General features: G+C 30.6%; 2 protein-coding genes across 3 annotated transcripts in view; one reads left to right on the top strand and one right to left on the bottom strand.

Moving 5' to 3' along the window:
• The window catches only part of LOC107442841 (platelet-activating factor acetylhydrolase-like), a 164,406-nt gene extending 149,635 nt beyond the window's left edge, over nt 1-14,771 (top strand). Inside the window, exons 7-8 of the mRNA XM_043044717.2 lie at nt 7,115-7,263; nt 14,111-14,771. Coding sequence (XP_042900651.1) covers nt 7,115-7,263; nt 14,111-14,190 — 229 coding nt within the window. The 3' untranslated portion in view covers nt 14,191-14,771. The remainder of the gene's footprint in view (nt 1-7,114; nt 7,264-14,110) is intronic.
• LOC107451959 (testicular acid phosphatase homolog) overlaps nt 1-15,017 on the bottom strand; it is a 539,537-nt gene that overhangs the window by 458,715 nt on the left and 65,805 nt on the right. The gene's annotated exons all lie outside the window — the stretch shown is intronic.

Below are 15,017 nucleotides of genomic sequence, written 5' to 3'. Positions count from 1 at the left end.
TAATTTCAATTTTTTGGATTTGGGTATTATGAAAGTTGAAAATATCTGCTTTGTTGATTTATACGATAAAAGAAATGATTTTAATTTTAATATTAATAAACTAGTTACTTGGAATTCTAATGTTTCTAGGAGCATCTATTTAAATACCACTTTTAATGAAATGAATAGAATAAAAAGAATATGTAGTAATATTTATTTATCCAAAAAACAAATAGATAAACTCTTTCAAAATTTGATAAAAAAAACAATGGACACCCAACTAAAGTAATAAAATTCTATATAAAATCATTGAATTAATCGTATATTATTGTAGATATATATACTAAAAATTTTCTTTGTTTATTTATATAATTTTTCCATGTGCAAATCTACTTCGGGCAAATCCGTGACTTAAATAATTTACTAAAAAATTTCTTTGTTAATTTATATAATTTTTCCATGTGCAAATCCATTTCGGGCAAATCCATGGCAAAAATTATGTGCAAAACAGGCAATTCATGTTTCTTTCTCTTTTCTATTTTACATTTTTTTCTTAAATAAATATTTGTTTTCTAAAATTATTTATTGTCAACTTCTTTAAATTATCCAGTATAATATTACCTTGTGCACATCCATTTTCGGGTCCATCCTTGGTAACTAACTAATTAAATGCACTTCAGTAATGCAGTAAGAACGCACTTTAATACAAAACTCCTCTAGTTACGCTTTTAGCTCAATTCGCGCTTTTGTTTTCTTTTTTTGCAATCTGGCAATCTTGTTACGAATTTATTTTAAATCCTTCTTGAAAAATTTCCCGTTCATGTAAGTTCATTTGAATTCGCTACTCGCTTTATAGATATCTTTTCGTGTTTTATTCTGTTTTTGTTTTTTTTATATTTTATTTTATGTTTTTTGGTGATATTTTTACCTATTGTGTTCTATTTCATTTGTTGTAATTTTTTTGTAAAATTTTTTGAGTGCTCCTCACACTATTGTATTGATATATTTTGCTTTGGCTATATTGATCCTATATTAGGAAGCACTCTTTTTTGCGGATATAATGGTGTAAGCTGATAAAAAGATTATATCTTTTATTTTCCTGATTTTCTTAAAAAAAATTCCTTTTTTTCGTAATTTTTTTTCTTTTGGCTTCTTGTTATTTTTATTATTATTTTTCATTTTTCCCCTATTTTCATTGTTCTGTAATTTTTCCCATGTTTCCTTTATATTTTAAACTTATATATATATATATATATATATTATTTTACCCTCAAAAAGTTTCATTCTTCAAACTCCTTATTTATATTTGTTATGAAATATTAGTAATTTAATTTGTTATAATTTGGGATGTCCCTATTCTCACATTATATATACACCGGTTCATCTTTATAATTGCTATGTATGTACATTAAACATATAATACTTAGCACTTTCGCGCCGACTGTCACAAATACGTGACAGCATAAAACCGTATCAATCAAGGTAAAAATATAAAACTGGTAATCAAAGTATTTCTTTAGCAGTTTATTTGTGGGCGGAGTTATAATTGTTTGATTTATTTAATTCACTAATACTTTGTTCAAAATAAAAGTATTTAGTTATACTTTGAATTAACATTGATTATATTCCCCCACTGATTAAGCATATAATCCCACTGAGATGAATGAGATAGAGCCCCTGGCGGGGCCGAAACTTAGATAAATATTTCACATAGTATAGGCATAGGCATTGATTATATATATGATTAAACTAACAATAATTAAAGTAAAAGCAAAGTAAGTCTGTCAAATTAACAACGAGTGCATTTAAGTTACCTTTTTTTATTTAATTGCAACTTGATTCTGATTTTCTACGAATGCTGTTCTGAATCACCCGTCCCCAAAAGGTTAAATAAAATCTTTTTTCCCTTTCAAATTGTTTTTCCCTAGAAAAGGACTCTGTCCCTTGTATAAAATTCTTCTATACCTATCCTTCACAAACTGACCCCTGAGGAACACCTATGCTCACAAGTGCACATCATTAGTTATCTATTAGGACAAAATTCACTTGGGTCAAAAGTCGGTTACCCGGCCTGTCGTATCATTGAAATCTGAATCAATTTAAACTACCACTATTATTTCTTTCAAATTCTTATATGTATTTTAATTTTTCACTCTTATACATTGTGTAAAATTGTTCCGTAGATGCACTTATACAATTTAGCAATCATTGTTCGCAATGGTGGCTAAGACTCACTCAAGAAAACATCGACGCGCAAACATGTATTATCCATTCAAAAATCGCATGCTACCGGAAAAAGTACTGTTATCTAATGTTGCAGTTTAAACTAAACACTAATTTCAAAAAAAGTACTTTTTATATCACAACAAAGTGTAATGCAATCGCAACATCAGTAGAAATTGCGCATGAAAATCAATAAAAGCGTATCTAACATTAAGGGTATAAATCTTAATATCATTTAAAATGGTATCTAATTAACCCATCGCAGCTAGTTAATTTATTCTAGATTCCAAATTCATAAAAGCTGATAACACAACTATTTCATTCTTAGTACTTATCTTTGAGATTTAAAAAAACACACCTATCATCTCGATATTTTAGAAATATGAAGCTTGATATTTCCATCCATAATCATGGATTTGTGCTTAAGAAAACATACATAGTAGTTTACGCAAGAAAATTCCCACCTAATAATAATAAACTACCACTCTTTGCATAATAACGCCTTAATATAATGAAAATATCATTACTATCAAGTCAATTAATATCACCTCAAAGACTCTGTATACGAACTGTTTTTATATTTATTTTGTTTGTTATTTCATGATGAATGGGATATGGGTCTTCTGCGCGGCCCAGGTGCCCAGCTTTTGTTAAACAAAGTAAAGTATCAAGTCAATTACATCACTGGGGTCTCCAGATTCATGAGAATGAAAGATCTAATAAAAGATTTAAAAATCAACAAAATAGCTGAACTATGTGTAAATTTCTTCAGGGATGCACTCTCCTGTGATGCGTGCAACTACTTTAAAAACTTTGATTTTGAACTCATCAAAGACAATATAAAATATAGCCCGGCCACCGCCTTTTTCCTATCCGATGAGGTATTGTCCCGTAAATTTTGTAAATACTTGTATATAATTTTTCACTTCATATTCACCTTTATATTTTTGCGCATTTATTATCATGTATTTTTCCAATTTCTCTGAGGCTATGTGGCTACTGTGCACCTGCGAAGCTTAGGGGGAGGCGAGGCAGTCTGCCACAAAAACATCTTCGCTCTCTTAAATTTGTTAGTATAATCTCGCTACTTTAATTTAATTTTCTCTCAGTAAATGTTACTGAACCCCACCTTTCAGTTGCGCTTCGGCGATTTATTATTTATTCCCACTCAGATGAATTACTAGTTAGAGTCCCTCGCGGGGCTGATGCTAAGATAACTACCACATATGAGTATCAAGTCAATTCTAACCCACTTCTCTGGGATGTTCACCTGGTGGTAGTGAATCGCCATTTAAAGTGACACATAAAGCATACAATCAGTTCACGTTTAGCTAGCATGTTCAACCTAATAAAATAACTAAATGTTGGGCTACAAACATTGTAACCTTTTTTAAAAAAATTGTTGCATTGGTACCTAAGTTTATGCTTTAATGTATTATTTTTTATTCATTTAAACTTAGAGACATTTGAAATGTTTGCAAAGTTACGAAGAGTTCGGGCTTTAAATTAATCAACTCCATAAAATATTTTACTAAATGCATGAATTTGTCAAATTATTTGTAAGTATGTTTAAACTATTTAAATGTAATGGTAGTTAAAATCAATTTAGGTATAATTTGATGAAATAAGTATAAATGTAGAAATTTCACAACCCCATTAAAAATTAAATCAATGAGACCCACTTGCAATGTGTTGACTGTATTGGGATCTAATCCCTTTTCAGCATCAATGTATAAATTAAACTTAACCCTTTGCACTCGAATGTCCCCACTAAGGCAAAATCAACATTTACCACTTCAAAATTACGAAATTTTATAGCTTAATAATTAGTAACCACATTGTTGAAGAATTTTGAAATTGTATAACAATAGTATATAGTGTATTTTAAATGCTATAGTGCTGATATTAGATCAGACAGTCCTTAAAAGTACTCGGAGTGCAAAGGGTTGAATTTAAACAACAAATACGTAACTGCCAACTTGTACGGCTGTTGAGAAAAATATTTTCTTAGTGGTAACATCATTATAGCGTTTTGACAAACTAAATCTTCAATTTAAAGTTCCAAAAAAATTTTTAAACTTACCTCGACAGATCAATAATTAACCCTTTGCACTCCGATGTCTCCACTGAGGCACCATCAACAGTCACCACTTTAAAATTAAGAAATTTTATTACTTAATAATTAGTGACCGCATTATTTCAGCATTTTAAAATTGTATAATAATACTGTATTGTGTATTTTAAATGCTATAGTGCTGGAGTTATATCAAACAGTGTTTAAAAAAACTGCGAATGCAAAAGGGTTAAAAAATGCGTAGATATGATGTATTTGCTCTGAAATGTTTAGGTAGTTTAATTATTAGAAAATATTTCTAACTTTAATTGTTATTTTACTACCACTTTGTGAAACCTGTTTTGGCTACCGCAGAAGCTGGCAGGTATGCATATATAATTTTTAAGAACCTTATATTTGAAGATTTTGCAACATGAATGTTAGATTAACCGCTAAAAATCCAATGTTCTGTTTTTGGAGCTTGTCTCTTTTTAAAAATGTTAATGACGGGCTACTCAAATTTTTCATTCTTAGTTCTTACAAGTGGTAAGACCATCTAAAAAATCTTTTAAAGTGAGATAGATATATTTAGATGTTTTTAAGCTATCAATAAATATTTATTCGGAAAAAAGGAAATAATGGAAAGGAAATAAATGTATATAGGTACAAAAAATAATTTCATAATTCGCGAATAAAGATGAATGTAAGCATCTTTCAGTAGTCTTGAAAAATCTTAGCTACCACTCATTTATTTTTTCCAGCTCGTGGGAACTTTTTAAAACTGAATGTTCCTATCAACAAAAGCTATGAATCATATAAAATTATCTACGTAGACTTCCAGGGCGCCTTTTTCAAAATATTTTATTGAGTGGCAGATAATAAAAAGGAAATTAGTTCAATTTTTTTTAAACTTAAATAATTTCACCATGAGGAATTAGAAAGAAGTGATTTTTAATATCAACTTTTTAAATCATTCACGTGTATTAGCAGGGAAAATAACTTCAAATCAATTTTACTAAGGAAGGAATCATACATAAGACGTAAAATTTACTACCACAAAAAGAAGTTTTCCAACAAAGTGTAGAAAATTGGCAGCCTTGCTTTTACAATATAAAACAGTTGTTGTCTTTTTTTTAACAAAATTAGTTGCTAACTAAAGAAAATTTCCATTTAATTTCTATGCAAACTTGTCACCACGTGTTTCATGCGTACATTTTTTTCATTAGTGCAAAATAAGAGTCTTAGAGGTAAATGGTAAAGCTGAATTTCTTAATTAATATCTATCTGAATGCCTTGAAGCTGCAAAAAAATTTGGATTCTTGAANATACTTTAGTATATACTCTTAGAATAACAGAACCTTCAGAATAACACCAAATGAGCGAGTGGCGCCAATTTCGGTGTATCATCTGGCTACCCCCTTGGACAAAAATCTGACGGCAGCGCATGCGCTCTTGGATATTGTCATCACTCTTTTCAATACAGGCACTCTAAGTATACCTACCTCAGGAGTTCCTTTCATTCTGTAGGGGTGGGGTAAAGACCACAGGTGGTATGTTCGGTGAAACACCCCTAGAACCGTTTCATGCGTACATTTTTTCCATTAGTGCAAAATAAAAGTCTTAGAGTTAAATGGTAAAGCTGAATTTCTGAAATAATATCTATCTGAATGCCTTGAAGCTGCAAAAAAAATTTGGATTCATGAAGAAGTGCTATAGATCACTCCAGGGGCCCCCATCAGGGGGGAAGGAGGGCGCACGAGGCGCCCACTTAAAGCTTGGGGGGAGGGTTGCACTAAATAAAACGAATAGTTTGGGGAGGCATTTAGACGAGAGAATTTTTTTTTTTAATTACATAAATAAAAGAAGCAACTGGCCATTTTCAGGCATACATAACTTGACTACAGGTGCAAAGCAAAATACATAAGGAAATTCTGGAAATGTTTACATTCTTAACGGTATAAAGAACCATTTGCATAATTTTTTTGTTAAAAAACGGCGATCGACAGGGTTAAAAAAAAATCTCCAAATCATGTCCATTATAATGGACGTTTGTCTGAAAGGGTTAATTGTGCTAAAATTCCCAACTCTTGTGATGATTGCTGCTTGCCATTTGCTGCATTGTTTGGTAACTTCAATAAACTTTTTTTTTTTTTAATTATTAGTTTAAAACTTCTGAGCTCATTAATCTACAGGTGCCATCAGTAACTTATCATTTATTGTAATAGTTTTAGTCAGCCCATTTTCAAGTATTTTTTGTGCCGTCTTTTTTAATTTATTTATTTTTGCTTTAAACATATTTTCAGCATTCACAATCAGGATCAAGGTCTGCATTTCTTATATTATATGCAAGCAAAGTAGCACTATTTCGAACGAGCTAACATGGAAGGGTGAAGTTAGCAAATTTTTTTTTTGGGGGGGGGGGATGAATGCGCCCAAGAGCTTGGGAGGATGGGGACCACTGGATCACTCTACTACCGAGGCAAAACATATCCGGGTCTGCTACCGGGGCAACACATATGCGCATTATAGGCGAATTTTGATGTTATTTTATAAGTGTCTAGGAACAGCAGACCCAATTTTAGGTTTACGACTACTAATGCTCAACTGCGTAGCCTTGTAATTTTGAACCCAGTCCACAAGACAAGGGAACTCCATGATCAAGTATAGGGAAAAATTTTGCCTTCGTGGAGGACTGTTTTGATTCAACACTTTGGGAAACACTGATATATTAAAACAATTCAATGATATCGTTATGGGACTTATACTAAAACAAGTTTATAAATATAGTCTTATAGCTGTTGTTTCAATGATTAAAAAATAATAGGCTTTTTTTATATATGCATTATGTTTTTGTTTCAGGGGAACAGTTCACCTGAATCAAACAGATGTGCCGTTCTTGTGTGACAGAGCAATGAGAACTCTGTTCGGTGGGCATTCAAGTCTAAGCCGATTCACAGCAATGGATCTCACAACGAAACTTTCTAACGTATTTTTCTGTGAACATCTGGGTAGGTACACTGCAAAAAAAAAAACCGTAACGTTTCTGAATATAGGGGGCAGCTATGGTATATGTTGTAAAACCTTTCTGAATATTTCGGATACCTCTTTCTGTATTATCCAGAAACATTTCGCAGTACTTCAGAAATATTAGAAACATTTCTTGCAGTTACGAAGTTTCTTTTTTCTTTTCTTAATATTTCGGACACCTCTTGTGTAGAGAATATGCTGTCATCAATGTCAACCGTTATTTATCAAAACGTGCAGCAATATTAACTTGCTTTATATACTTCTGAATCAGAGTTTAAGTTAAGCAGAGTTTAAGCTATCAGAGCTCTCTTTCTGTATTATCCAGAAACATTTCGCAGTACTTCAGAAATATTAGAAACATTTCTTGCAGTTACGAAGTTTTTTTTTCTTTTCTTAATATTTCGGACACCTCTTGTGTAGAGAATATGCTGCCATCAATGTCAACCGTTATTTATCAAAACGTGCAGCAATATTAACTTGCTTTATATACTCCTGAATCAGAGTTTAATAGTCATAATGATAACTACGCTCTGAAACTGAATCGGCGTCAACCCGATTCAGTTTCCTATTTTTTAAAATTAAAGAAATGTCTCTCAATTGATCGAAAACATGTTATTAAATGAAGTTCTATGAGATTTTCGGAAACATTTTTGGCAAGTCAAAATTAATATCTAAAATTTTTTTATAGTATATAGGAATTTTTTTATAACATCATGTTTAAAGTGAGGTAAGTAATGTGTGGGGAGAGTAGTTACAGACCATGTCAACCTTCATCTATGAAAAGGTACCCGACATAGAGTCGAGTTAACATGTCTTATATACTAGTGAAATGTAGTTGTAATTTTGTTGTGGTAGATACGCTACAGTACTCCCCCACCAGAATTATAGCTATGATAGAATTCGATGAATGGATGCCACTAGTTGATTCATTGCTGTTTTTTGCGAAGCCGGGAGAGCTGTATTAAGATCACCGTATTTTTTGAGTGCTGAATGTGAGAGGTGTATTAACTTCACGGTTGTGGTCGCTCCTGTGTTGCCGTTAGCAGTCGAGTGTATGCAAGCCAACGTTGTGTGTGATCGAGATGAGACTGAGTAGCAACAGCGTAAGGAGGGGGATAATGATGCAGTCACAAGTAGCAAGTCAACTGTTCAATGTGGACCATCCAACGAAGTAGGCGTTACTGCCGATGTAGGCGTATCCAGATCAAAGTGGGCGTTCTTTTCAAGGTAGGCGTGTTCACATCACGTCCGGGTCACCAATGTGGGGAGACCATGTCAACCTTACAGACCATGTCAACCTTCATCTATGAAAAGGTACCCCGACATAGAGTCGAGTTAACATGTCTTATATACTAGTGAAATGTAGTTGTAATTTTGTAGTGGTAGATACGCTACAAATGTATTAAAAGGATTTTGTATTTTCCCGCATGTACGTTCTGAGTAGCATACTTAATGCTGAACTATATAATTTCCTGACGATTACACGTACGAAAACAAGCTGTACGATACAGGTACGATAAGCCTGCTCTATTTTAAAAATATGTGAGGAAATCTCATCAGACAATTTTGCTATTTATATTTTAATAAAAATTTTCTCATAAATATGTTCAAAGTTCCTTTAAAAATTAAGGGACAAAACTTTTTTATTAACCCTTTATTTAAAAATATTCGACACGTTAATATTCACTGTTATATAATAACAACCGTTTACCTTCACCATATTCATATTTTGCAATAATGCCTTAAAAATAAAGGGACAAAACTTCTGCTGATAACCTTTTATTTGATAACATTTATTTGTAACATTTTCTATTTCTGAAATAAAAAAGAGAGAAGGATCAAAAAGTTATTTCCTTGTGAATGTTTGCTTGAAGTAAGACAGGACCGCCTTAATAGCGAGCAGAGCCCCCGGGCACAGAAATGTTTTGGGCCCTTTTAACACATTATACTGTTTAAAATCAAACTAAAAGACTTAATATTCAGAAAATAGAACATTTTAAGACATTCAATTATCTAAAAAAAACTTAAGCATCTTTTTATTACCCAGAAATAAAGCATTACATAATTTTATTATTTTTTATAATCATCATAATTATTTGCTTGTTATTATTTACATAATTTTATTACATAAAATAAAACATTTTAAATCTATGCTTAATTTTTTAAAAATTGAGATGCTGACCAGTTGTAATCCTCAATAAATAAAATAATTTTTAAAAAAACCAAGAGGCCACTTAAAAAAATGAAATTAAGAAAAAAAAAAACATAAAGGTATGCCAAATAAAAAACGCAAAAAGTATGAATTATTTGGTCAAACTATGAAAGTTAGTTATTAAAACATATTTCAAAATGCAAATCAGATATAACCAGTTTAAAAGTTGCTGTCCTGTAGTACTGTGTAATTCTAAACTCTTTCAATTAGTACTTTATTTAACTAATTCTAAACACTAAACAGAGTTGGTGGTGGTCAAGCATAGTTAGAGACAATTAGACCTAAAGAGCTGATTAACTAACTAAAAACCTTATTTTAATGTTTAAAAATAGATTTCGCTTTATTTTAAGTTTTCCAGGTGAAAAACTATTTAAATTATTGGTGATTGAACGATAATCATTCACTATTTGTTGAAAAAAATGCACACTATTTACACTAGAATATATTTATTTAAAAAAATGTATAATGCAATGTTGTATATTCTAAGTTAATTTTCAATAAAATTTACAAAAATTAAGATTCTCAAGGCCCACCCGAGTGCTTGAGGCTCCCAGGCACTGGCTATACGTAAAAACGGTACTGGTTGCCGATACATTCATATTCACTGTCATATAATTACAACTTAAGCATTAACCTGCCAGATGCACGTTTGTAATAAAACCATGAAAATAAAAGAACAAAACTTTTTTGTTAATCCTTTATTTAAAAATGGTACTTTTTAACACTTTCTATTTCAGAAATCAAAGAGAGAGAGATTGTAAGTTATTTCCTTGTGAAAGTTCGCTTGAAATAACCGATACATCCATATTCAAACTCATCCATTAACCTGCCAGGTTCACACTTCGCAATAATACCTTAAAAATAAAGGTGCAAAACTTTTTCGTTAGCCCTTTATTTAATGTATTTACACGTGAAATCGAGCACTTTATGGTAGAACAGTTTAACGAGGACCAATACCGCACACCCTCGGTCCCTACGCCCACTGTTCCAAGTGGTCACTCACCCGCATCCAGTGATCTGCTGCGAACTGTGTCTTAACAATCGGTCCACTGCGGGACGTTCAGTTGAAATGAAATGAATGACTTGTAATTGAAATTGATATGACTACTGATGAGAAAAACGGCCACACATTTGTGATTAATAGAAGATTCATTTCCTTAACTACCAACTGGATTTAAAAATATGAAAAATTCATTTATTCAAAATATATTAAAGAATTTTATATTATTAAAATAACTTTGAGAAAACAAATGTCTTAGTATTTCTCCAAGATAAATTCTAAGGACATAGTTAGATTATCAGTCTTTATATTTTTGAAAAAGGTACATATTCCAAAAATGAAACATTGGCATATAGTAGTCAGGGCTAAAGAGAATAGAAGGGCTGGTTCACTCCTTTGAAGTAGCTCTCGCCGCGCCAATCCTCCGATTTTCTCTAGGGACGTCACTTTGGCGCAAAGCTCGCACTTTTACTTCAAGAACGGAGCGTTCGGCCTTACTAGCTCTAACTAATATTGGAGCATTTCTTTTTGCGAGATATTCTAAGACATTTGTTATTTTCTATAATGACTTTCCTCAGTTTTTGCAGTGAATTTACAAGAATTTAAAACTATTATCGAAATGCCAGTTTGCGCGATTGCAACTTGAAAAAATTCTGATAGAAAAACAAAGGAAAAAATATAATTTTCCGCATGTTCCCTAAAGTAAATGAACAGCTATGTAAAGAATGGATTCCGAAATGACACAGTTAATATAAAACAGCAATATTCTGTCGTTTATTCTGTCATTAAGAACTTGTATAAAAATTCATTATCTAAATAGAAACCACCTCGTTACTTCAAAAAGAAAGGCAGGTGAAAAAAATTAAAAAATGGATAAAGTAAATGAAAATTAAAATGTAAATAAAAAGTATAAATAAAATATATAGTATATAGTTGAAATTCTCCTAATTTCATAACATATTTTTTAATGTAGTTATTCTAAATATTTATGATTTTTTTTAAAAATTATATTCTCTTCAATTTAAATATCTATAAATTATATCATCGTAAATTTAAATGTCTATAAACAATTGTAAAATTTCTAATGTCATTATGAACCTAAATTATTATTTTGTTTCAGTAATTAGCGTTTAAGGTTGATGTTTCCTAATGATTAAGTATGAACAAATTGCTATTAACGACATATTTTAAAATCAGGGATTCTAAATTTAACTTAACTTATCTTTATAAAAGAATATGTAGATAAAAAAAGTGTCGATATATGCCTTCATTTTTCTTAATAGTTAAAGTTAAAACTGAACTTTTTAAAATAAAGTATTTATCGTGTCATTTTCACCAACTAGCAAAACATTTTTATAAGTTTAAAATGGTATTTTTTTAATATAATAACCAAGAAAGTTTTTTTTGAACTATGTTTATGAACGGAAATAATGTGTTAATTACGTAAAGTTTGAAGGCTAATAACCAGAAAAAGTCTAACTTATTTTTACAAAGAGAAAGATGCAAAGTTATCATAATATCTTTGCTTGCGATCTTAGAGATCTGTGGACACAGTGACGTCATGAGGAGGCAAATCGTAGCTTCAGCTCTAAGAGCGGAGTGAACTAGCCCTTCTATTCTCTTTAGCCCTGTATAGGAGTAATCTTTCTACTCTATAACAATTATTCTTCTACCACCTTATAAAAACTTTCCTAACAACCATACGAATTGGCAACACAGCAAATATTAATTTTATCACTTAACTATGCTTTAATAAAAATTTAAGATTGTTTTCTTCTAGGCTAATGTGTTTAGTATAAATAAGGAAAATATAAAAACACACACGTTTTTTAGTGTGCAGTCCATGAGTTGAATTGTTAAGTGTAGAATTAGGCTGATTTAGGTTTTGTTATCTGAGGTAAAAGAGTAGTGGTCTAACGTCAGTAAAAAATAGAAGAAAAAGGATACATTATTCAATGCAACATTCTATGGTGTTTAGGGGGAAAAAATTTAACAAGCATAGCTAAAAAATGTATTTTGATGGAATAATTCAGAAATTTTTATCAAACAATTCTGATTTGCTCAGTAGAGGTTCTGATTTCTGTAGAGGAATTTGACAAAACACTGGTAAAAACAATTAAAGGGGCAAATATCTTTCTTTTTTTTCAATAAAAAAATCTAACAGAGCAAATAAACCCAAACCTGGAAAAAATAGCATCCAATATAAGACCAATATATGGAGAGAGAAAATGGACACAACCTGTATCCTAACTAAGGAAAATAGCCTTCGTTTAACACCAGTTTTTATTTTTTGTATTTGTAACTTAGCATTTTATGAAAGTATGGTGGTAGACAACAAAGTTTCAAACAGAAATTTTCTTATAAACACATTAATTGTTCTCATGCGATTACATACTAATGTAAACATCATTGAAGATTAATTTCCTTGTAGATAAAACCAAGACAATTGTTTGAATAAAATTACATTTTTTGAGGAACTTTTCATTTTCATTCTAAAACAAAAGAAGAAAAAAAACTTAATTTTTACATAGCTTAACAAAATATCTCCCTGGGAAACATTTTACTTCTGCTGCAGTATTATTTGATTTACGTTTAATAAAAACAAAACATGAATAAAATTTGCCATTGATAATTTTAACTAAAATGCTTTCTTACTTAATGGTTTAAAAAATTAAATTTCCAGCCAGTCTGGTTAAAATTCTTTTGCTGCTGAATAAACCAAAAAGAAAAACATACGATTATATTCACATATGTGCACAATAAATTTCCTTGGATCTATATTTTGTAAAATATTTGTTCCATAGAAAATTGAACAATCTTTATCTTGTTTGCATGATTGTTTGATTATTCGACTAGCTGCCCAGAATCGAGCACCTTGAAAATCGACCAGAAAACAAATAAAATTTTCAAAGGGTACCTGGAACTGGTCGTGTAGAAGAATTAAAGTAAGAAATTTGCGAAATCTTTATAAATTACAAAATTTTAAGTGGAATTAAATAAATTTGCGATTTAAACGATGTTTTAATAACTGAAACATATAAAAATTGGGAAGAAATCTCTAAAATTTAGGCGGAAAAAAGATATAAATAATCTGTGACAGTGAGGAGACGATAAATTACCAGCCTCTTTATCTGTGTAATAACAAGCGCATTAATGGGTATTCCTATATTTTTAAAAACAAGAAAAAGAGTTGTATCAAAAGAATCTAAATTTTTAACTATATGCAACTATAGATACAAGCGCATCAAAGAATAGCAACTATATAATAAGATGCTTCCAGAGTTTTTATCCTTCAAAGTTAATACAAAAGTGATTTTTTGTTTCATTTAAGTTTAGTTAAATTTGCCCAAACAAAACAAATCGGTACTGCTTTTCCCATTTTTTTCTGTGAAGGAAAAGTATGTGCCACATGACTCACGTCATAACTTTCCTTTTGTGTGCAGTCAACGATTTTTGGCGAATTTGACTCACCTTATAAGGTAAGCGAAATCGCTGTTGGAGCCTCCCTGATCGAGCAGTTTCTCCATTCCGTCAAACGCTCTGCAGCATGGAGACCAATAATTCTTTCTTTTCAGTGAAGTTTGAACTAAAGTATAATGTGCTTTTTTTTTTCCAGGTCTACCCATTGAAGAAAAGCACAGCCAGTACATCGAGCAGAATCGAAATGTTTTAAAAGAAGGCATAAAATTATCATAATTACTCTATCATACAGCTGGTTACAAAAACATGTTGTACTAAACATGTCTTCATAACATTTTCTCTACAAAGTAGATTTATTTATGATTTGTGTGGAATTTTTCTTTGAGTGATATTTGTGATTAATCCATTTTTATTCTTTTTTTTTATCTCTTTTTGTGGAAAATTTGGTAGAAAGTGTTTTAAAATGTGGTGTAAATTTGATTACATAAATATATAACTTATCCAAAGTATGCATATTACCATGTTGGAAATCACAGATTGTTAAGGTCTCATAGAATTTTTTTAAGTTAAAATTACAAAAGTAGATATTTATAACAGTAATGTGTGAGATATATTACATAAAAGAGATTTTTAGATAAATCTCTCAAACCTTTTTAATCAGTTTTAAAAGTAGATTTTAAGAGTATTTATTTATTTATACTTTTTTGCACAGTATTTTATATGAATTTTTTTATTCACTTATAGCTTATCATTATGAACCAAGAACCTTTGTAAATATTGTACAGAAGCATTTTACTTCGCAACATTTGTAATTTTAGAATGTAGTTTTATAAAAAAAATAAATTGTGTTCATTCAATTGCAGTGTCTTTCTTTGTCTTCAACAAGCGTTAAAACCATAATAATATATATAACATTTTTTTAGCTCTTTTGTCACATTATATTTAAACCTAACAAAATCAAACAGAATAGGACATCAGACTTCCCACTCAATTTCAAAAAATAAATAAATAAGTACATAAAAATTCCTGACATTTCCAGGTATATTTCAATGGAAATCTATACCATATTTTATCTAAAACCATGCAATTTTTTATCAGGAAAC

Source organism: Parasteatoda tepidariorum, chromosome 6 (genome assembly GCF_043381705.1).
Source record: "Parasteatoda tepidariorum isolate YZ-2023 chromosome 6, CAS_Ptep_4.0, whole genome shotgun sequence".
In the NCBI taxonomy this organism is placed as follows: domain Eukaryota; kingdom Metazoa; phylum Arthropoda; class Arachnida; order Araneae; family Theridiidae; genus Parasteatoda; species Parasteatoda tepidariorum.
The sequence above is the reverse complement of the archived record's forward strand: the minus strand, read 5'-3'. Positions and strand labels throughout refer to the sequence as shown.